Raw genomic sequence first — 24,427 nt, forward strand, 5'->3', positions numbered from 1 at the left:
GTATAGCACTGGGAACTCTATTCAGTATCCTGTAATAAACTACAGTGGAAAAGAATCTGAAAAAGAATGTGTGTGTATATATATATATATATATATATATATATATATATATACACACACACACACACACACACACACACACACACACACGCATGTATGTATAACTGAATCACTTTGCTGTACATTTGAAATACTATAAATCAACTACATTTCAATTAAAAAAAAAGAAAGAAAGCTTTATGGCAAAAGACACTATACACAAAGCAAAAGACCAAAAAAAGGGAAAAAAATATCTGCAGCACATATGACAAAAAGCGTATACCTAACAGACAAAAGCTACTACAAATCAATAAAAAAGCAACCCAGATGTTAGGGTAGCAAGAAAACTTTTGTTTTTCCTTTTTTGAACCTCTATTTTTCAAAATCATAATGTTATGTTACTTTTCTAATGAAAAAAAATACATAGCTTTTTACTTTAAAGGAACATAAAAAAACCAAAGAGGTGGGTTAGACAGGTGGCTCCAAGGTTTTTGGATCCAGACCAGTAGAACTAAGAATAAAAACTGAGGATGGGGTCCAAGAGAAGATTACTAGGGCTTCCCTGGTGGCGCAGTGGTTGAGAATCTGCCTGCTAATGCAGGGTTCACGGGTTCGAGCCCTGGTCTGGGAAGATCCCACATGCCACGGAGCAACTAGGCCCGTGAGACACAACTACTGAGCCTGCGCGTCTGGAGCCTGTGCTCCGCAACAAGAGAGGCCGCGATAGTGAAAAGGCCCGTGCACCGTGATGAAGAGTGGTCCCCGCTTGCTGCAACTAGAGGAAGCCCTCGCACAGAAACGAAGACCCAACATAGCCAAAAATAAATATAAAAATAAATAAATAAACAAAAGAGCCTTCCCTAAATTAAAAAAAAAAAAAAAAAAGAGAGGATTACTATATTTCTATTTTGCCAGGTTAAGTTCATCTAAAAATAATAAATTATTATCTACTATCAACGTAATTTAGTAATTAATAATTTAAAAAAGGAAAGACCATTTTAACACATACACACAAAGAAAGCAACCCAGTAGAAAAAAGGGCAAAGAACACATGAAGCGGTAACTTACAGGAGTAGAAATGAAACGCAAACCGTGAACAATTATGCAATTGTGCACAAAGTCGCTCAAGCTTACTGGCCGTCCACAAAGTGCACATTAAAACAACACTGAGGGACTTCTCTGGTGGCACAGTGATTAAGAATCCACCTGCCAATGCAGGGGACACAGGTTTGATCCCTGGTCCGGGAAGATCCCACATGCCACGGAGCAACTAAGCCCGTGCGCCACAACTACTGGGCCTGTGCTCTAGAGCCCGCGAGCCACAACTACTGAGCCCACGGGCAACAACTACTGAAGCCCACGCGCCTAGAGCCCATGCTCCGCAACAAGAGAAGCCCCTGCTCGCTGCAACTAGAGAAAGCCTGTGCACAGCAATGAAGACCCAACGCAGCCAAAAAAAAAATACATTAAAAAAAAAAGCCACAACGAAATGCCTTTCACCTCTTCAGCTGGCAGGAATTTTAGATGAGAGATAAAAGGCACTCCCTACGTTGCTGGAAGGAGTAATAACTGCTGTGCAATTGGGGGAAAAAAATATGGCAAAAGCTATTAAATTTTTAGACATACATATCATTTGACCCTTCATTTCCGCCTCTAGTAATCCACCTTACAAAATCAAAAGCACTATCACATACAAACACGGATGTGGACTGCATAGTGTGGAGTGAAATAATTAGAAACTAATGGAAAGTCATCAATCAGGGAACGGCTGAACAAATTATCGGAGATCCATAATATAACAGGCAATTATCAAAAATTATTTAGGTTTATACTACACAACTCAGAGGGATGTCAATGATGTAATGGTATGAACCTTTTTTTTATTAGGGAAAAAAAAAAAGGTAAAAAGCAAAAGTGATCACAACACTAAGAGAGGTTTACTAATGGGTCCTCGGCCAGGGCACAGCAGGGAGGGGGCAAGAGAGAAGCCCTCCGCAGAAACCGAGGGATCAGATATGCTGTGTAAAGACTTTCATGCTGAATGTTTCCTGAAAACACTGGAGAAAGTCTAACTGAGAGTTAAACACCCAACTTCAGGGACTTCCCTGGTGGCTCAGTGGTTAAGAATCCACCTGCCAATGCAGGGGACACAGGTTCGATCCCTGGTCCGGGAAGATCCCACATGCTGCGAAGCAACTAAGCCCGTGTGCCACAACTACTGAGCCTGCGAGCCACAACTACTGAGCCCACGTGCCACAAGTACTGAAGCCCACGTGCCTGGAGCCCATGCTCTGCAACAAGAGAAGCCACTGCAATGAGAAGCCCGCACACCACAACGAAGAGTAGCCCCCGCTCGCCGCAACTAGAGAAAGCCTGCGTGCAGCAATGAAGACCCAATGCAGCCAAAAATAAATAAATTAAATAAATTTATTTAAAAATAAATAAACACCCAACTTCCATCTTCTCGGGGGTGTTCCATCTGCACATTAAGTCAAATCGCAAAACCTCTCCTTAAATCTGCCCTTTTAAACCCAGCCTTTGACCACAGAGTTTCAACATTTCACACCTGTTCCCTCTTTTCTCTTCTTTCATAACTGGGTACAGTGATTGGCTTAGGTCCAACAAACGTCCAAATGAAGGAACATACTTGCTGCTTTCCAAGTGTGCCCCCCAAATCCCCCCAAACCTTGTTCTCGGTCACGGTAATTTTTAAAAGACATGCTTCTTACCAGCACTTTCATTTTTATTTTACTAATCTTTATTAAAGAATCAAAGCAACGTGTAATAACAAGTACTAATAATGGCACAGACACGACATTGCACACAGGGGCGCTGCTACTGCTGCATGTGAACGAGTGGCCGGTGGGAGCACCGTGTGGGAAGACCGGGCCTGCCTGCTCAGTGACTGAGTCACAAAGGCCTGCTTGGGTATGTGACACAGTGTCGGGGTGTAATACGTGAAGGCGTGGGTCAGTTTGTTCAAGAGCAGGATATATGAACGTTGACACTCACTGTATTTAGAGCAAGTAGAAACACAGACTAAGGCAAGGCCTCTGAAGCTAGATGTGAACCTCTCAGAGCCAGTGACACGGGGCACAAGCAGGGGAGGTGTCCCAAGAAGCCCCCAGGGAGGGCATTCAGATCACACGGAGAGGGCTGCTCTCGACACTACAAAGATTGAGAGTTGTCACCAGGTCTTTAGGGAGGACGGAGGGCAAGCTGGTGACCAAGCCAGTGATCACTATTAACAGCTGTCTCTTGTTATGCTTAAGCAACTGTACATGACAAACTTGAGTCCTCATTTCGGGGGAGTCATTTATTCTCAAATGCTTTTTTGTCAACTTAATAAAGCCCGGAATTAAAAAATCCTATAGGTGTTGTTATACACGGTTTCTTGGACTGAGTGAAACGGTCAAAACCTTGATGGGCAGGAGCTCTTAGACAGCTCCCCTTACGGGATCAGTCCTTAATAGGCTTAGTTCAGTCTGACGGTGCCTTGTTTCACACAACGGTACCTCAGGAGAGTGTCACGAATCGGAATTGTCTCAAGCCAAGAGAATCTAATTTGATTTCAGTTGGATGGAACATAAGAATTTGAGATGAAGACCAATACCTCTGTGTCTGAAAGTTTCTTAAAAATCGAAGCCCCTAACAACAGAGGTACTACAAGTGTACAGAAACGGAAAAGCACACCACGAAGCAGAAAAGCCTGCAGGTTAATTTCTCATGTTCCAGGGACAGAAGTGTTGCCAGGCAGTACCCCGTGTGAGCTTGCACACCGCGCAGTGGCGTTTCCTCGGAGGGGTCCGCACCTGCCCCCCCCGCTGTCCTCGTCAGGAACAGCACCCAGGTCTGCACCCCAGCTTTCCCTCAGCTCAAGAGGGAGACACAAACATTAAAACTGAAGACTGCGGCACTCCTGGAGTTCGTACTGATGAGTCAGAATCCCAAACCACACTCCACAAATTAGGGAACAGACAGGACCAGCTAGACTCCCGTGTCGAGAAGCAGCTGTGTAAGGATCGTGTCCATGAAGCCCACTGACCATACCCTGAACTGAAAGAGATTACTAAGCTCTCTTGAGAATACTGTTGCTCGGGATACAGTCCCGAGCAACGATGCAAGAAATGGAAAGATAAATGGACCAGAGAGCTGACGCAGAGATTAGAAGGGAAAGAAAAGACAGTTACCAGTTGGTGGTCTGAGTCACCAGTGCGGGAGAAGGGCAAGAGGACATTCGTTCACGCAATAAAAACTGGCCGCACGCCTACTATGTGCCAGTCGCTTTGGTGTCACTGGGCTTTCCAAGCAAAACAGGCTGGAAGGCCAAGTGCAGACATGTGGAGATTTTAGTCCAGCTAATGGTTTCTTGGTTAAAAGAGTCCCTATGACTCATCAGCAAGGTAGCAAGGCAGTCACACCAAGTGCTGAGAGAAAAGTGCAAAATCATTCTCTCATTCATTCAACCATCCTCAGGAAGTGTCTTCATACATAAGTGTGCCAGGTGTTGTCGAAAATGTGCCACTGGATCGAACCGTTTTCTTCACTTACCGCACAAACAGTCTGGTAGATGGGCCCCAAACCCAGAAGTCAGTCCTTACTGTCAAGCACAGGCAGAGGTCACATAACAATAGCAGGGAAACCAAGTCCTGAGTGGAGGAGGCCACGAGGGCAGAAGAATCCCGAGAGGGAGACCACTGTGCGCGCCAGGCCAGGGCGGTCCCCACGGAGGGTCAGGTCGAAAGCGCAGGGTCGTGGGGAGCGGCCAGAGCAGCATTCTAGAAAGGAGCGTGTGGACAAAGGCTCGCAGGGGGACCGACAAGTGGGTTCTGAGGTTGGCTAGAGTGGATCAGGAGAGATGCGAGGCTGTGAGGTTTGGCCTTGATCTAGTGGTGACTTATGACGAAAGCATCCTTTCAGAAGCATGAAAGATGGGTTAGTAAAACGGGAATAAGGACTCCAGGTAAGTGATGTGCTGCAACACGGAATGAGCGGAGGTGGTGGGAACAGAAAGGGAAAGTGGGATGCTCAGCACGAAGGAAAGGATGGAGGCCCTTTAAGTGGGACGGTGCGGAGCAGGAAGAGGGCAGGTTCTAAGAGAGACGAGATTCGAGGTCGGCACCCGTGTCGGGTAGCTGGCAGAAAGACAGGGCCAGTGACACAAGAAAGAGGACGTCAGGAAGGGATCGGCTTTAAGGAAAACGTCTAGGACTTCAATTTGGAAGTGACTTGGGGAGAAATATCGTGTAGACGTGGATATGGAGCTGAGGGTGGAGGTCAGCGTTCAACATCCAGACTTCGGAAAAGATTTGGTGGATAAAGATGTCGTGAGGATGGCCCGGCACACAGAATACTGGAAGCAGTGGGCGGTCACCCAGGTGCAGAGAGGGACACACAGGCTGGGGCAGGAATAGACAGACAGCATCAAGACAAGGTTCCAGGCAGAAGATGATGCGTGAGGAGCACGGGAAGCAGTCAGGCTGGGGCGGTGCAGCGGATGTCAAAGACATGCTGGGCAACCTTTCTGAAAATCAGAACCTGAACCATGAAAAAGCAATATTCAGAGTCAGAAGGGCCCCTAGGGGTCACCCAGCCCAAATGCCTCATTTAAAGTTGAAGACGCGCAGGCCCAGAAAGTCACCTTGGTTTTCCAGAGAGGAAAGGCCCTCATCAGAGGCAGCAGAGCTGGAGAGGCAGCGAGGCCAGGACTGAGAGCAGCTGTCTTCTCTTTTATTATGATCACATTCATTAATCTGGTTATTTACGCCTTTCCATGTATTTTATATACAAATGACCTGGATTGCTGAGACCAGGTAGTCATCTTTTATTATAATCAGCAGTGCAGTCAGAATATAAGTATTCAACAGAATAAGCAAGGAAATCCACAATTACATAAACACAAAGCAGAGAGCCCAGTGTTCTGATTCCCTAAAGCCCTGAGTTCCCTTTGGAACCCCCTCCCTGTCCTGTAAGACGGAAGGGCTGGACGCCTGCCAGGAGCAGCTCTAACAGGGACGGAGATGGTGACTCAGAGAACGGAGTATAGACAAAATGGGGAGCGGGGGCCCTGAATGCTTAGAGGACAGGACGGTCGGTCACCACGGTACCCCTGCCACCTGGAGAGTCAAGATGGGTGCAGAGCTAAGATCCGGAAAGGCCATGGTGATCGCTCACCATCCCGCCCAGCTGGCCTGGGTGTGGGCAGGTCCCCGCTCTTTGGGCAGCAGAGACCTGGGCCTCCAGAGTGCGCAGGGGTTTGCTGTCAGCTGGCAGAGGGAAACACATGGCAACGTTTTCCAAAGGATGATGAGCACACTGCTTAAATAGAGTCCACTGAGATACAACTTCCTGGAGCTATTTTAGGGTCGCTTTATGTGGAAGACAGATCGCTTCCAGCTGCCTCTGCCACCTGTCCCCAGACCTCTTACTAGCCTGAGAGCAATGTTCTAACAGACCTGTCCGTCCTGGCACAGGAAACGGGCTCACCCACGTGCTTGCCGGGCGTCTGCTCACTCACTCATGCGTACTCTGCAAGATCTTCCTGGGCAACGTAAAGCTCACTGGAAAAAATCCCGCCTACGTCTATCATCCTGACGCTGCTGTGAGTGGGCATCTCTGGGAGGCCAGTGGCACCGAAGAGGTTAAAGGCAAGTAGGTGTCACCCAGAGGAGAAGGTCGTGAATCTGACCTGGCAGGCAAGGGTGGGGCTCTGCCCTTATCTGAAGTCAACCTGGCAGGGACCAGCAGGGCAGCTCCACAAAGGGGACGTGCGGCCGGCCCTTGGGACAAACTGGAACAAAACAGGCTCAGGAAATGTTCCAGAATACAAAAGAGTTATGTTAGATGAACTCCCAGAAAAACTTTTGGACTCGGGCTCTGTGACGACATCCGTGCAAAATAAATAAACTTCATGGATCTCGTACACAAATCAGAAAAGGGACTGAAAGTACCACACAGGCTTATCAGCTACCTCCACCGAAGCCTCCGAATCAGGGGGCCTGATGGCATCCCGGAGGCAGCCACTTCCGGGAAGGGACGTCTCAGAAGACAGCCACCCGCCTGGCTCACTGGATCCCAGCCTCAGGTCACAACCCAAAGGAGGGCGACGGAGGTTTTCTAAAAGGGGTGCTACGAACCCAAACCCGGGGGGAAGGACAGGAGGAAGGGGCGAGCACGTGCTGACTGCACGTTAACGTGGCAAGCAGAGCACGTGCTGGGATTACGTGTCCCACCTCCCTCACTCCACCCTCCTAACGGTTCTCACGTGGTGAGTTATGTTCCCACCTCACAGCAAATAAAGCTGCTGCCCTTAAGAATTAAATAACGTGCCCTAGGTCACACCGCCAACAGGGGGAATCGCTGGTATTTGACTTGGGAGTGTTAATTTAATTATATGTGGACAGCGGTTCTTTTCAATAAAAAAAAGAGGTCCTTATTCTAATTTCCTTTGGGATTTATTTCATTCGTTTGACAAATATTTACAAAGAAGCTGCTACATAAGGTACTACTGCTGTTCCAGATGCCAGAGACACAGCAGTGACTAAGTCTCGGCCTTCACGGACTTAAGTCTAGTTGACTAGTACTTCAAAGCCTCATTATTTCCAACCTGGGGCCACAGAGAGGAAAGATAGGGAATCAGCGACCTAAAGACCTTTGATACTCATCCACCAACAGGAGAACAGAGCCACATAAGCACGTGGAGTGAACCTGTCTCCTGTCTTCATGACTGATTTACATGTAACTTACACACAGACACCTTGAATGCATCACACGAAAGCTACCGCAGGAGGCCAAGGTAACTGGATGTGACACATGCCCACACCAAGGGACACGTGACCAGCAGAGGCTCCATGAATATCACCACAGTCACCTGAGGCAGTAGAAGGCTGCATGAGGAAGTAGACAGTTTCGTGTGCTTGAGCCAATAATTTAAAGACTTACTTAATAACGATCTCCTGAATGCACAAATAATCTAATGAGGGGAAGCACGATATTTGAGGGAATAACGTACAAAAAAATGACTTGAAGCAACTCTAACCAGAGAGAAACAAAATCAAAGTTGCCCATGAAGAGCAAAAGAATATTCCCCAACCTTCTAACCTGCCTTCAACCCAACGGAGAATAAACTGATGATGTGGCCACTGGGGCAAAAAACAGGTAAATGTGTAAGCACAGCGTGGATGGGCCAGGGTGGGGCAAGGTGTCGAGGGAACAGGTGGGATCTTGGCCTAAGGACTGGACGTCCTAGGGAATCAGAGAGGGTACCTCCCACACACCCACACGAGGCAAGCAGTCTGGCCAGTGACGGACGGCCATGCTGGTCACGTAAAACCGGTGCGACGTTTTCACACTGCGCACCTGAAACTTACATGTGTTACCTGTCAGTTATACCTCAATAGAGCTGGAAAAAAAAACCCCAAACTGGCGCCAGGTCAACTTGCCCTCACCGTGAACCCCATCCACAGGACAGGGACACTGGCTACAGGGGGAGAGGGAATTTTCTATGTCCGACCACTCGGATCCTAACCTTAAGCATGTCATCCCTCGGTTCCGCTCACTTCCTTCCTGCCCAGAGTGAGAGGGAGGCAGACCCGGAGCCGCGGGGACCAGAGGCCCCCTGCCCTCCCAGGCCAAGCGTCAGCTAACACAGCTTTACAGACGTGGCGAGACGGTAACAACTGGTGAACCTGGGTGACGGGTGTGTGGGTTTCACTACTCTTCCGACTTTCCTATATGTTTGATATTTTCCTTAAAAGAAAGTTTGAACGCATAGAAGGAAAAAAGAAAAATACAGCTTCGAAGAGGTTGTGGTGGCAGAGGGGTGAAAATGACGTCATTCCCCAAATCTGGGGGCAAAGGCTCAGTGATGAACTCTGGGTACCTCTAAACTTTAGATCCTTGCACCACCAACCTTGGAGGTTTACCCCTAAATAATAGCAGGTGCCAGGGTGGAGGAGACTGGATCTGACCCCTGCAGGCTGAGGTCAGGCTCCCGTTCCCCAGGCCAGCCGGGCCACCAGCCAGGCCTTCTCCGAGGGCCATGGACACCCTCCTCGGAGGACACCAAGGGCACCAAAGGGATAAACAAGGCCCGTTTTTCCTAAGCCTGCGGCCAGCAAAAGAACCGCCAGTGCGGAAGTGGAAAAATTCATTGCCAAGGGATGAAATTCATTCAAAGGACAGACAACCTATTCCATCACTGGCTGTTCTGGGAAAGTAGGGAGTGGAGCTTTTAATGGGAAGGGAAATCTGTTACCCTATATACACCATCATTCACTTCATGACTTAGTCCGGAAGGAAGGGAAATCTATTTGAGTTCAGCGCCAGCCCGACTAGGCCCTACTGATATCCCCACCGTCCCCAGTCCTCCACCACCGTCTGCCCCCGACAACCCCACCTCCGTAGAGACCGGAGGACCAGTCATCTCCCCTCCTCGCCCCCAGAGGCCTCTCCCCGGAGGGCACGGCCTGACTTCCAGGGCTGGGATTTACCGATGTCGCTCAGCAAGGTGAGGATGGCTCCTTCCCGCAGGCCACAGCAGTTCTCAAACTGGTTCAGGTACTGTCAAGAAGGGGAAAGAGGCGTCAGGGGGAGCGGTCACCAGCCACCAATGCGCCCACAAGTGTCCTTCACCAGCCGAGGCCGTCTGAGCACTCCCCGGGCCCTGGGCCTTGGGGACCTGGGCGGACAGCCAGCCCAGGCAGGACGGGCAGGGTCGGCCCAGGCGGGGAAGGAGGAAGCACCTGAGAGCTCCTAGAAGCGCTCCCGTGTGTAACCCTACCCCTAACCCTGAGTCATGCTCAGAGTCTCACCTGTGCGGAGGTCCCGGGGGAAGCAGGCCCATCTGAGCCCAGCCACAGTTGGTCCACTGCTCCCGAGAGCGCAAAGGAGCCACTGAACACCTCCCTCCGACCCCTTCCCCGACGCGGCCTTGCTGTGGGGTGGGGATGACAGCAGGGACCGGGCAGTGAGCACTTAGTACGTGCCGGGCACCCGGCAGAGCTGCGTGGACGGGCTCAGTGCAGCCTCACCTGCCCCGTCTCACTTCACCCTTCCTCCCGCCCACCACCCCCCCAGGCCAGCACTGGCGGCATTTCCACTTCACAGGTGAGGGTGCTGGACGGGAAGGGTTCAGCCATCCGTCCGCCACCACGGCCGCTGCGCGGCAGAGCTGCCATAGGACACAGGTCCACCTGAGGCTCGTGCCCAAACGCTCAGCCCCTGTGCCCTCCTGGCCCTGGCAAGCCTGTCGAGGCGCTCCGTCTGCTGCTGGAAGCCGGCCTCAACTTCAGGAAGTAACTTCCCGACAGGGTGCCCCGTCGTTAACTCACACCCACACACACAAACGTCCGCCAGCCGTTCCCTGCGACAGGCACACACACGGCACTCCTTCAATCAGCTCTGGCTTTTACCCTTGCTCCCGTGCTGGCCAAACTTGTCTCCCCAGACCAGGTGCGGATTCTGAACTTTCTAGAGGTGGGAAAGACGAGCCACCTCATTTGGAGAACAAAGAGGACAGACCTCGGGCACCGGGGCAGCAACGCCCTCCTCCCAGGTCCCCTGGTGACCGCGTGGGTCAAGGCCCCATGGGGTACAATCGTTTCCCACGTCCCCTGAACCATCCTGCACCCCGTGCCAGGTCAATCACACCAAAGTCTGTGTCAGCTTCTTCCCTGGCCAACTGGCTCCCTGCTGCCTACAAGATGATGTCCAAAATCCTCTGCCTCTGTAAGCTGGTCACCTCCCACCCCTCCCACGCTGCCCTCTAAGGACTGTCCACTCAACTACAATGACACAGCTTTATCTCACTAAATAGCTGCAGTTAGGAATCAGCTGTCACAGGTTAGGAAGATAAAGAGGAAAATGGAAGCGTTGTCAATTTCCCCATTTGTCATCGGTTATCAGTCCCCGGCCTGGGGGTTGCCGACGACTGTGCTCACATCCTGCCCTGAACCCCAGGACGAGCCCATCTCCCAGGACGGGAGAGCCACCCGGGCACACCAGCCCTCATGGAGAGCCTCCTTTGGAGAGGGAAGGCGGGAGGGGCCGGAAGAGTGCTGGGAAAGCACGCGATGCCGGGTCCCGGAAAGTGCTGAGTACGGATGGAAGAACCGCCTGGCTATCCTGACCGTGCCCCCGAACAACGCAGACCTTTGTCCAGAGCGCGAGGTGAGGGGGGTGGAGACGAACAGGCAGCCTCTCTTCAGTACAAAGCCAGCTTCTGCCCAGAGCTTTCACGGTCCTCGTGCGCTGGGCGCTATTCCCTTCACAGACGGAGGGGGGCCCGCGGCTGGGACCCACCGGCCGTGACTCAGCCTCTGCCGCTGCGGCTCTGTGAGGCCCAGACACCCACGTGGGCCCTCGGGGCCGCGGGGCCCACCATTCACACGGGATCCCATCCGTTTTACCCACGTCACAGGCTGCTGAGAATCACACGAGGCCACGTGTAAGAGCGGGTCGTGACACTGTTCCGGAGATCGCTGGGGAGGGGGACACACAACGGTCCCCGACACCCACCCCGCAGCGTGCGTTCTGGCAAATGGTGGACGCGGCGGGAAGAAAGGGAGAGGAGCCCAGAAGCTGAGTCAGTGGGGCTCTGGGTCCCCAGCCCGGCTGGCCCGAGCCAGTCCCTTCCTGCCCCGCTCCAGGACCCCGGGCGGCCACATCTGGGAGAAGCCCTCCGAACCGGGACAGTGGCCACGACGACACCCAAGGGCTCAAGTGGCCCCAGCGTGCTGAGGGAGGAAGGCCCGTCCTGGAGTCTGTCCGGCCTCTCCCTGCGCTCGGACCTGGTGGGTCTTCCGCGACACATCAGGGACAGCTGCGCAGGGTGCACGGCAAGCCCCTCCCTACCCTCCGTGCACCCGCGACCCCGCCCCAGGCTCCCGAGCGCCCTGCCCGACCCCCGCAGCCTCACCTTCCGCAGGTCCCCTCCCTGGCAGTACTCCATGGCCAGCAGGGGCAGGTCGTTGGGAGCCAGGCTCTGCATGCCCTCGGGGACGTCCCGGGCGGCCACCACGTTGGGGTGGTTCAGCCTGGGGGGAGGGAACCAGTGAGGGAGAGCTGGGCTCCGGCTCCACCCCAGCCCCCCACGGCCTGCAGGCGCTGAGGGCCCTGGAGGGTGAGCGGCGGGGAGACGCGGGGCTCACCACTCGCCCAGGGCCCGGCAGCGCTACTGTCAGCACCGTAGCCCCGGCTCTGGGCGCCCCGTGCAGAGCTCCGCTCTCTTCAGAGGGCCCCCGGCAAGTCCTCCCTGTATCTCCACACTGCTCTGAGGCAGAGAGAGCAGGGGGACTTCGGATCTCACACCACTGGGCGGGGATGGGGTGTGTGGTGTGTGTGTGTGGTGTGTGTGTCTGTGTGTGGGGTGTGTGTTGGGGGGTGTGTGGGTGTGTGCCTGTGTGTGTGTGGGGGTGTGTGTGTGTGTCTGTGTGTGGGGTGTGTGTGTGTGTGTGTGTGTCTGTGTGGGGGGTGTGTGTGGGGGGGGTGCGTGTGTGTGGGTGTGTGTGTGTGTGCGGGGGGGAGGTGTGTGTCTGTGTGGGTGTGTGTGTGTGTGGTGTGTGTGTGGTGTGTGCGGTGTGTGTGTCTGTGTGTGGGGTGTGTGTGTGGGGGGGGTGTGTGTCTGTGTGGGGTGTGTGTGGTGTGTGTGTGTGGGGTGTGTGTGTTTGGGGTATGTGTGTGGGTGTGTGTGTGTCTGTGTGGTGTGTGGGGTGTGTGTGTGTGGGGTGTGTGTGTTTGGGGTATGTGTGTGGGGTGTGTGTGTCTGTGTGTGGTGTGTGTGGGGTGTGTGTGGGGGTGTGTGTGTGTGGGGGGTGTGTGTGGGGGTGGGGGTGTGTGTGGTGTGTGTGATGTGTGTGTCTGTGTGTGGGGTGTGTGTGTGTGGGGGTGTGTGTGTGTCTGTGTGATGTGTGGGGTGTGTGTGTGGGGTGTGTGTGTGTGGGGTGTGTGTGTTTGGGGTATGTGTGTGGGGGGTGTGTGTCTGTGTGTGGTGTGTGTGTGTGGGGGGTGTGTGGGGGGGGTGTGTGGGGTGTGTGTGGGGGGGCTGTGTGTTTGGGGTGTGTGTGTGTGGGTTGTGTGTGTCTGTGTGTGGTGTGTGTGGTGTGTGTGTGTCTGTGTGTGGTGTGTGTGTGTGGGGGGTGTGTGTGGGGGTGTGTGTGTGGTGTGTGTGTGTGGGGGTGTGTGTGGGGTGTGTGTGTGTGTGGGTGTGTGTGATGTGTGTGTCTGTGTGTGGTGTGTGTGGGGTGTGTGTGGAGTGTGTGTGGTGTGTGTGTCTGTGTGTGTGGTGTGTGTGTGGGGGTGTGTGTGGTGTGTGTGTCTGTGTGTGGGGTGTGTGTGGTGTGTGTGGGGTATGTGTGTGGTGTGTGTGTGATGTGTGTGTCTGTGTGTGGTGTGTGTGTGTGGTGTGTGTGTGGTGTGTGTGGTGTGTGTGTGGTGTGTGTGGGGTATGTGTGTGGTGTGTGTGGTGTGTGTGTGATGTGTGTGGTGTGTGTGTGGTGTGTGTGTGGTATGTGTGGGGTATGTGTGTGGTGTGTGTGTGGTGTGTGTGTGATGTGTGTGATGTGTGTGGTGTGTGTGTGGTGTGTGTGGTGTGTGTGGTGTGTGTGTGTGGGGGGTGTGTGTGGGGGGGTGTGTGTGGGGTGTGTGTGGGGGGGTGTGTGTTTGGGGTATGTGTGTGTGGGGTGTGTGTGTCTGTGTGTGGTGTGTGGGGGGTGTGTGTGTCTGTGTGTGGTGTGTGTGTGTGGGGGGGGTGTGTGTGGAGTGTTTGTGGTGTGTGTGTGTGTGTGTGTCTGTGTGTGTGGTGTGTGTGTGGGGGTGTGTGTGGGGTGTGTGTGTCTGTGTGTGGGGTGTGTGTGGTGTGTGTGGGGTATGTGTGTGGTGTGTGTGGTGTGTGTGTGATGTGTGTGGTGTGTGTGTGGTGTGTGTGTGATGTGTGTGTCTGTGTGTGTGGTGTGTGTGGGGGGGTGTGTGTGGTGTGTGTGTCTGTGTGTGGGGTGTGTGTGGTGTGTGTGGGGTATGTGTGTGGTGTGTGTGTGATGTGTGTGTCTGTGTGTGGTGTGTGTGTGGTGTGTGTGGTGTGTGTGTGTGGTGTGTGTGTGGTGTGTGCACGCGCACGTGCACCTGCAAACAAGGGGACGCCTCCCCTTTCCCTGAGCTCCAGCAGGGAGCCCCTGTTTGGGGCCCGACGGTCTGTGAGCTTCCCCACGTGCCTTCCTGGCTGGGAGGGCACCCTGGAGGAACGGAGGACAGGAGACTCACATACCAGCTCGGAATTGCAAACACTGGAGAAAAAAGGACTTTTGCCAACAAAGGAAAATTCACTGTGATGGCTATTTTAAATAATTTAACATAACAAAGAAAACCCCCAAGAGCCCTTGGCAAGGCCCAGTGGTGGGCTGTAACTGCCATTCCTCCAGAAGCCACCCTTCTGGACAGTTTGGCTGGGGTCCTTATTGAGGGGCTGGGATGCACGGCTCTTTCCCAGACAGAACTGGGGCTGTTGCTCCACATCCCAAAGCTCGGCCGCCTAGCTCCCTCCAGAGTCATTCCGACGTCCCAGGCCCCCGGCCCTGAGGTCCCGCACCCCGCACCCGGGCCCGCTCGTGCACCAGGCTCTCACCTCCTCATGATCTGGATCTCCAGGCACCAGCGCTCGCGGTTCCGGGGACTAAGCTCCTGCCGGCACTGCTTGATAGCGATCTGCTCGCCCGTTTCCTGCAGAGGACACGTACGGGAGGATCAGAGAAAGCCGAGGGTCAAATCCGAAGTTGTCTCCCTAGGACCTGGAGCACGGACCGCCATCACCTCCAGGCTCCCGAGGTCCGCACGGGTGCCCACTTGAACAGATGTCCCCCAGTCACCTCCAGCCCGTCACACGGGTCCCCACCAGCCCCACCTCCCAGCCTGCCCCTCCCCTCATCTCTATCCATCCCAAGTCTGCACCGAGGCCTTGCTCCGTCCCCACCTCCTCCACGAGGCCTCTGCCGGCCACTCCTGCCCCAGACAGTCCTCACTCTTCAGGCCCCAACGCTGCTGGGCGTGACCTCCGACCCGTGCAAAGGGCACTTCCCTGCACTTCCACCTAACAGTTAATGCCCTGGCTTCAGGCTTCATGCTTCTCCCTGTGGGGGGTTTCTCGCTCCAGAGAGAATGCAAGCCTGGTATAGGAGATGGAACACAGGCCGATTCAAATCCCGATGCAGCCATGTACCAGCTCTGTGACCCTTGGCAGACCACGAGGTCTGGCTGTCTTCATCTGTAAAATGGGAACACTGACACCCACTTTTCAGGGCTGTCATGCAGCTAAGCCCCTAGCAGTGTCCAGCCCTTAGGGGTGCTCAGTAACACTCTTGGGGGCAGACCCATGTCACACAGGCACTCCTGGCACGTAAAACCCTTCCAGGCTGGGCTCTAACCTGCCTTTCCATCATCCCCCGTCGACTCCACCCCAGGCGTCTGATGCCAAGTCTAGGTCAGACCACCGGCCCGGTCCTGTGCTCTAGGGTCTCTGCTCTGGCTCGTGCAGATGCCCAGGCACCAGCCCCCCCACTCCTTCATTGTACTTACCTACCAAAGACTAACTTTCCGTAGGGTCACAGGGTTATTTTCTCTTTTCTCTGTTAAACTATAGGCCTGTCCCTCCTCGTGCGTTTAGGACTTACTTTCCGTAGGGTCACAGGGTTATTTTCTCTTTTCTCTGTTAAACTATAGGCCTGTCCCTCCTCGTGCGTTTAACCTCTAATGCAGTACCTGGCACAGTACCCTCGATGCAGGCTCCATGAACGAAGGCAATCACTACAATTCTCGTGAATGAGCAACTGCCTGGGCCCCGAGAATTAACTCTTCCCTTCCCCTAGGTGTCTAGACAGAACCCAGGACAGTGCTCGGCCGCCACCTCCTGGCCCATGGGGCTCCCAGGACGGCCGAGGGTCAGCAGCTGCCCTGGCCATGGCTCTGTGGCAGCAGCCTGGGTGCTGGCCCTGCCATCAGCGAGCAAGCCGACCTCCACCCCTACCCCGCGAACCCTACACACCTGCGGCGAGACCCCTTCCCCCAACAGCCCTCGTGCCACGAGCCCTGGAACAAGCCCCAGCCGGTGGGACGGGCGGAGTGTAAATCCAGCAAGAAAAGGCTTCAGAACGGTACCAAAATCCTACTGGTGCCCAACTGAAGGATGGGTGTCCTACAGGCCCTGTCAGACCATTTTCTCTGTTTATGAAAATGCATACTGTAAGGAATCATAAGCTCTGTAAGTGCAGGAGTTCATTCGGTACAGAACGGGACTTAACAGAGGCATGTCGAGGACGTGGCAAGGTCCCCAGGAACACATGCTTCCCAAGGGCGGCAGAAGCACACCGCGGTCACACGTCCACCAAACTAGCCACTATCCCTGTGAACAAGGACCTACCCGGGAGGAAAAGGAAAATGGGAGTCCCGGACGGAGACAGACGGTGTCCACTAAGACCCCTGACTCGCTGGTCAACAGACCCGTCCCTAAAACCGACATTCAAGAACAAAAGCTTCAGGGAGAAGGCGGAGGCATCTTTTGACCGTGATGGCTCCAAGACCCGAAGCAGGTACTTGCCACACCTCCAGGGCACTCTCAGAAGTAAGTGGCTTTTATCAAATCCCCACGTGGCTGTGGGTAAGCCTCTGTCATGCAGTCACCTCACATGCTTATTTTTTTTTCAATAGCTCTACTGAGCTATAATTCACATACCATTCAATTCAACCGTTTAAAGCACACATGTGGGGACTTACTTCCCTGCTGACACAGTGGTTAAGAATCCGCCTGCCAATGCAGGAGACACGGGTTCGAGCCCTGGTCCGGGAAGATCCCACATGCTGCAGAGCAACTAAGCCCGTGTGCCACAATTACTGAGCCTGCGCTCTAGAGCCCACGAGTCACAACTACTGAGCCCGCGTGCCACAACTACTGAAGCCCGCGCGCCTAGAGCCTGTGCTCCACAACAAGAGAAGCCACCGCAGTGAGAAGCCCATGCACCGCAAAGAAGAGTGGCCCCCGCTCGCCGCAACTAGAGAAAGCCCGTGCGCAGCAACAAAGACCCAGCGCAGCCAAAAATAAATAAATAAATAAATAAAGCCTGCACGTTAATGGCTGGGGGACATTCAGAGTAACGTGGCCAAAGCCACCATCGGTCTTAGAACACGCACATCATCCCCCCAAGAAACCCCACACCCGTCAGCCGTCACTTCCCGTTTCTCCCCAACGCCCTCCAGCGCTAGGCAACCACCCATCTACACTCTGTCTCTACAGATTTAGCTGTTCAGACATTTCATCCAAGTGGGATCACACAAGATGTGGCCTTTCGTGACGGCCTCTCACCCAGCACAGTGCTCCCCGGGCTCACCCTGCGGTGGCCCACGCCTGCCTCTGTGCCAGCGCTCCCTGGTGCCAGGCAGGCACTGATGGCCAGGCTGCGCCACATCGTTCACTTACTTTGCTCTTAGAATCCTGATCTCTGGCCTGGATTCAGAAGCCCTATTGAAGAAGAGCTGACCTCTTTCAAAAACTGTCAGTCCTGTTGCTCTTGAACCCATCAGTACAGCCGGACGAGTGAACTTGGGTGGACGTTCAGCTAATACTTGTCAAGAGTTACGGTGTGTGTCAAGAGACCACTATTTCTTTTTTTTTTTTTTTTTTTTTTAATAAAGTCTCTTTATTCTTTTTTTTTTTTTAAATTAATTAATTAATTTATGGTTGTGTTGGGTCTTCGTTTCTGTGCGAGGGCTTCCTCTAGTTGTGGCAAGTGGGGTCCACTCTTCATCGCGGCGCGCGGGCCTCTCACTATCGCGGCCTCTCTTGTTGGGGAGCACAGGCTCCAGACGCGCAGGCTCAGCAATTGTGGCTCACGGGCCTAGTCGCTCCACGGCATGTGGGATCTTCCCAGACCAGGGCTCGAACCCGTGTCCCCTGCATTGGCAGGCAGATTCTCAACCACTGTGCCACCAGGGAAGCCCGAGACCACTGTTTCTTTAATCGATGTACAAACAGACTTGAGTTACATCTCACAAGATGTTCCATCCTCTACAGCGTGAACTTCCCAATTCCTCTGCTCTCGAACTGATTTGAACCTGCTTTCGAGTTTCACTTCCCACTAAGCGTTCAGACTAGAACGTTTTCACCCAGTTCTCTGGTAACTTCACCAACAGCTGCTCTGACATGTGTCTAGATGCTTGTTTCCAGGTGGGCGGGATCGCACAGGGACCCGGGCTGGGATGCCGAGATCTACCAATGAGAGAAGACTGACGGCCAGGCTGTAAAAGGCGGTGACGCCATTGGGAGCGTCCACTCAAGCGTGTGACGTTGTGACGGACAGTGTTTTATGCAACAGTTTCGAAGAAGATACTGCCACACGTGGTGTGTTACCTCAGAATGTCTCTGAGAGTTTAAAAATCTGCACCTATTTTAACTTCAATACACAGAACAGTGTATTCATTTTCTATTGCTGCTACGACAAATTGCCACCAACTTACTGGCTTAAAACAACACAAATTTATTTTCGTGATAGTTCTGGAGGTCAGAAGTCTGGCAAGCGGCTCACTGGACTAAAATCAAGATGTGGGCAGGCCGTGTCCCTTTCTGGAGAATGCACATCCCCACCCGCCCCAGCTTCTAGAGGCTGCATTCATCCCTTGGCTCATGGCCCCTTCCTGCAGCTCAAAGCCATCAGTGACCAGCTGAGTCTTTGTGGTTGCATCACTCTGACACTGACTCTCCGGCCTCCCTCTTCCACTTTTAATGACCCTTGTGGTTACAGTGGGTCCACCCAGATCACCCAGGATAATCTTCCCATTTAAGTCAGCTGATTAGCAACCTTAATTCCCTCTGCCACGTAACCTAACATACTCACAGGCTCAAGGGGTTAGGACGCAGACATTTTGGGAGGCGTCATTATTCTCCCAAGCATAAACAGTATGCTTCCTTCATAAAGATAACAGATAAATCAAACCCAAAGGGTAGACTTATTAAGTGACTTAGAAAATATTTTATAGACTCTACCTGTATATGCTGGGTGATTGTAGATAACTGTAGTCTTTTGCCCAACACAAACACCGGAGCTAACACACAGCCATCACCTGGCCCATCCCAGAATCCACAAATAGATTCTGATGTTGAAGACTGATCCGATATTGGTCTCAACAGCCAAACCAAACCTAAAGAGCCAACTTAACGATATGAACACGGAACACATTACAGACTAAGTGGGCACAGACACCAACACTGACTCCGGACAGCTCAGCTTCGTCCTGCGGCGGCAGGGGAAATCCTGACTTCCGAGGCCTGAGTGTCCCATGCAGACACAGACACAACTTTTCTTACCTGGTGGCCCTCTAGCAAGTACTCTAAAACATTCCCGTTTTTCCATGAGTAATGTTTCATTTGAAATAGAAACCCAAAGAGAATGACCTTCCATTGCTAAAAGCATACTGGCTCTGGAAAGCGAAATTCAATTCATTGTAAACAGACTACGAAGAAGTTTTTGAAACTCGGGGGGCAGGGGGCTTGGTTCTCCAGCAGCAATGCCACTCGAGGGCATGGATGACTTTCTCCACTTGGCTCGGAACCCTCCCACTCTCAGCTCAGTTCTCTGGAAACCCAGACTCGGCCCAAACCATCTCAGTATCCAGCTCCTAGTAAGTTGGGGCAAAATTCAAAAGTGATGTGTACTTTGATAAAATGGAGAAAGGGGCCCACACTGGTACCTACATCAAAGGCAGTTGATTATGAAGGTCCTTCGAGTGTCTGCAACTCTGCCTTTTGTACAGGAAAACACGAACCTCGCGTATAAACGTGGGCATACTCTGAAGCGAGGGCGGCGGGGGGCATGCCTCCTCAGACTTCTGAGACCGTCGGATGGTGTTCTTCTAACGACAAGGGGACATGCACAGGAAGCCAAGAGGTCCCTCCACACCCTCAGGTCAGAAAGCCGACTCTTGTTACCACGGCAACCACCCAACAGGCCTCTGTGGTCCAAGAGGGGGGTTAGAAATACCTTCCTTGTTCCTTCTCAGGTCCTCCCTCCAAGATGAGTGTTTCAGGAAGGAGGTGCGAAGCTGGGCCCAGAGAGATCCTAGGGACAGAACCCAGGCCTGAGAGTCAGAAGGCCGAGGTCTGGTCGCAGCTTCACCCCTGACTCAACCCCGGTGACCAGTCTACGCCGAGACGGCTGACCCCACCCCATTCCCTTCCGAGTCAACACCTAACGGGCACGTCGGCCTCCAAACCCGCCCACAGGGGCTCAGGGGTGAAGCAGGTCAGATCACGATCCCTGTACCCCGCCTGGCGAATGTGCGACCTTGAGCCCGTTGGGCCTCTGGGTCTTATCCACAAGGTGGAGGCGACCCTCCCCCTGCCGGTGCTCTCAGTTAAATGAGACGCAGCATCTGATCCTTGAGGGCCCGAGCACATTCGCGCAGCACCGTTCCCTTCCTAGGCGCGTGTAGACGGTGCTCTCTCCGTCCCCCCACCCGCACTCCACCTCCCGTGAAACCCTGCTCTGAGAAGCCTCCGGTCACCTCCGGGCATCGACGAGACAGCGTGGGTAAAGCACCCAGCACAACTGGCAATGACATTCCCGATAAACAGGAGCCGTGATTATTTCCTCACGATTTGGTGCTCATATTTACACTCACTTGATACGTTCCTGAGGATTCACTTTATCCCCTCCTCGACTACAGCACAGTGCGTCAGGGTCACCTCCTTTTTTCCCTGACGGACCCCTGATGGCCTCAGGCCTGTGCTCAAAGTCCTTAAGACCTGAAGACACACAGACAGGCTAAAGTGAGCTTAGTGTCGTCCAGTGAGGGGACAAGTAGAGCCAGCGCCACTTCTAGAGGGATAACCGGTGTGTCCTCGGGGACCAGGGCAGCGCACAGAGTAAGTATGTGGTATCTGTGAGGTACCCTGGGACGTGTCCAGAGGCTTCCAGGGCGTAGCAGCGCCACGTCTGGCCCAGACATGCTGAGAGCAGAGGGGATCGATATCTCAGCTTCTTTCAGATCCATGTGGGAGGCTGTGGCCCAGAGCCCTGAAGCTGCCGACACCAGAGCCAGGACTTGAGCCCAGGCTGTGTGACTGCAAGTCCTGAGTTTTCTCCCCCTCGCTCCCGAAGGGGGCTGCAGCTGAGGTCACTGAGGTCCCCTCCTCTTCTTCTTCTTCCTTTGTGTTTGACAAACACCTTATTGAAAATATCAGCCCATCTAGAAAGTGCTGACCCTTGGGCTGAAGATTTAAGGGAGTATCCACACAGCAAGGATTGTCAAGGCCCATGCTTGGTAAGAGAACCAAAAAACTCATGGAGACGGGTAGGGTCATTTGTTGCACGGCCCTTCCTCCCTGGGAAATATTCACTTTAGGGTTCTCTGTTTAGCAAGGAAGACTTATACATTTTGTCATCCAAAGGGGGCTTTTTCCTTTAGTGCTTCAACTGAGCCTGTTCCGGGGTGTCCCTGACCTTGGATCCCCACCTTGGAGAAGCCACAAGCCAGTGGAGGAGGCATGAGGCTGGGATTCAAACAGATGTAGGTTCAGAAGATTCCAGCTCCTTTACTTACTAGCTTAGCCTCTCTGGGTAAGGGGTTAACCTCTCTATGCTTCAGTTTCCTCAGTTATAAAATGGGAGTAAAGACAAGAGTACTTCCATTTAGGGTGGCTGAGCAGACTGGAGATAAAGCATGTGAAACACCTCGCCCATGCTGGCATACAGGACGGTCTCCATAAATGATGGCCCTGGACCTCCCTCACGGCGCAGTGGTGAAGATGCAGGCCAATGCAGGGGACACGGGTTCAAGCCCTGGGCCGGGAAGATCCCGCATGCCGCGGAACAACTAAGCCCGTGCCCCACAACTACTGAGTCTGCGCTCTAGAGCCCGTGAGCCACAACTACTGAGCCCGCGTGCCACAACTACTGAAGCCCACGCACCTAGAGCCCGTGCTCCGCAACAAGAGAAGCCACCGCAATGAGAAACCAGCGCACGGCAACGAAGAGCAGCCCCCGCTCGCCACAACTAGAGAAAGCCCGCGCGCAGCAACGAAGACCCAACGCAGCCAAAAATAAAAATTAATTAATTAATTAATTTTAAAAATACTGAGAAAAAAAAAATGATGGGTCTGATCATTAGTCTGACTCATCTGACTGAGGACACCAATGCTTAGGCTCCTTTATGCTTCTCCTATGACGAAGGACAAATATTCTCTCTTGTAGACAAGGTACATGGCGTATTAGGAAAATGTACATGGTTGCCATGTCGAATATAAGCAATTACTCTGTCCGACTGGAGTTAAGTAACCACCACCCTATGCCAGCTGCTCTCCTCCAGAGGTTCTGAAAGCAGGGGTGTCCCCCCGGAGAACACGCTCGTGTTCTGATCCTGAACACCGATTAAAGACCCTCCCCTAAGCACCCAGAGCAGCCCAGGGATTTCCCCAAGGGGGGAACGCCCGGAGGACCTGGAGTGCTTCCTGGACGGAGCCAGGCCCCGAGCCAGTGCTCACGACACACCTGGGAACGCTGGACACCACTCCCCCAGCCCCTCACCGTCCACTCCACCCCTGTGTCCTGCCAATGTCACCCTGAAAAGCTCTTAATCTGCCCACTTCCCCCCACGTCCACCACCATCAGCCCAGTCCAATCTCACACCCGGACTGCTCCGGAAACCTCTTACTTAACTGGTCTCCCCAACAGACGGGGCAGTGCCAGTGGGGTCCCCGTACCGGCTCCCGAGAGCTGACTGCTAATACTCAGGAATCCGGTGAGAAAGGAGGTTAAACCGCCAGCAGCAAGAAACAAGCCGCAGTGGGAGCCGTCACGCTGCAGGAGTCAGGGATTTTTTTTGGAGAGCTGACTTCCCAGCCCAGCACTGCCTGGGCCCCGCCATGTGTTCCTGCAGCCCGAGTGGGGCTCCCTGCAGCAGCCCTTCCCCTCTCAGCCCTTCCGCTCACATCCACCTGCCATGACCTACCCCTCCCAACCCCCCCGGCAGGGGCTCCGAACAGGCCGCGCCCTGGGCCTGGAACCCTCCTCCCGCCTTCTCTGCCCGGCTAGCTTCCACCATCCCTCAGGTCTCCCGTCCAGCGCTGCCTCCTTGGGGCAGCCTTCCAGACCCCGTGACGGACCCCGGCCTCCGGTACAAGGTTTCACTGCACCGGGCCCCTCTCCTGAGTCGCAGTGATCAAAGCTGGGAGCTTACATTTATAACACTTGATGAATGGCTCTTTCCCTTTTCCAGAAAGGTCTTTAGCCAAGAGTGGATGACCCTGTGCACCTAACACACCTGTAACACCAAGAGAGTCTCTCGGGGGGGAGTGACAGAAGCCCAAAGCCGGGCAGAGCCCAGGCCGATGGGAACACTCCTAGGCAGAAAACCACACCGCGTGAGGCTGCCCGAACAAGCGAGGCTGCAGGGTTCAGTGAGAGCCAGCTCCCGCGGGACGAGGGGTCCTGCCGGCTCTGTGGGAGGTGGTCCACACGGGGTCCTGGAGGCAGGGGCAGAGTGCACACAAAGATGTCCAGGAGAGAGGGGCTCGTCCCGCACAGGGCTCAGCTGGGAGCCGACGGGGGAGAGGCGGGGAGTGGAGGGGCCGCAAACGGGAGAACGAGAGCTCGGCCTTTGGCCTTCTAAAAATTAAGGTTTCTGAACAGGAGAAGATACTGGAAAGTAGCAATTCTAGAAAACAAGTCCACACACACACACACACACTCTTGGGCTCGCAGCTATAAAGCCAGAAACAAACTCCATCTGACAAGCGGATCCCAAGCCCAGAGAGCAGATGGAGGCCACTTGGGGTGAGAGATGGCAGACACGCGGCACAGCCTGATAGAACTCTTCCTGCAGGAAACCAAGATGTCTCCAGTTCAGCTGCAGCGGGACACTTGCTGTAGTCAAGACTCCAGAAGCCCTGGCCTGTCTGGAAGCAGCCCGGCCCAGGTCTGCGTGGGGCTGTGGAAGGATCTGACTCTCCTGTCCTGATGCCAGGCCCCTGGCTGCACCCCCTGCCCCCCTCCCCCAACCCCGTCCCAGCCACAGGGTTTGCTGGAATTGGCGTCTCCTGGGTGAGTGTGAAAATTACCAGATGCAGGGCTGTCCTCTGCCCTCCAGCTCTGGCTCTCACATTCCTCCAGGGGCTGCTCCATCCACTCAGAGCTGACAGAGTTCAGGGCAGGGCCTAAAGTGTCTTCCAGTTGATACAGGAGGGTGGCCGTCTGAGATGGCCCTCTGCCGTGGCTGGCCGGGGGCCTGGATGAACCTCCCTGCTGGCTGCAGCCAGGCTCCTGGGAAGCGGTACGAAATTTTCCATCTCTTGAGTCCAAAAAGATGCTCGTGGCCCTTGATTAAAAAGCAGGAGCCTTCTTCCCTCAGGGGCTCT

At 53.8% G+C, this 24,427-nt stretch overlaps 1 protein-coding gene across 4 annotated transcripts in view; it reads right to left on the bottom strand.

Moving 5' to 3' along the window:
- Positions 1-24,427, bottom strand: part of IKBKB (inhibitor of nuclear factor kappa B kinase subunit beta) — a 48,948-nt gene that overhangs the window by 22,510 nt on the left and 2,011 nt on the right. For all 4 annotated transcript variants that reach the window (XM_082444324.1, XM_082444322.1, XM_082444323.1 and 1 more), the window contains exons 3-5: positions 14,657-14,751; positions 11,957-12,074; positions 9,531-9,600 (exon numbers count right to left, since the gene is read on the bottom strand). In XM_082444324.1, coding sequence (XP_082300450.1) covers positions 9,531-9,600; positions 11,957-12,074; positions 14,657-14,751 — 283 coding nt within the window. The remainder of the gene's footprint in view (positions 1-9,530; positions 9,601-11,956; positions 12,075-14,656; positions 14,752-24,427) is intronic.

This window comes from Balaenoptera physalus (genome assembly GCF_965194825.1).
Source record: "Balaenoptera physalus genome assembly, chromosome: 21".
Classification (NCBI taxonomy): domain Eukaryota; kingdom Metazoa; phylum Chordata; class Mammalia; order Artiodactyla; family Balaenopteridae; genus Balaenoptera; species Balaenoptera physalus.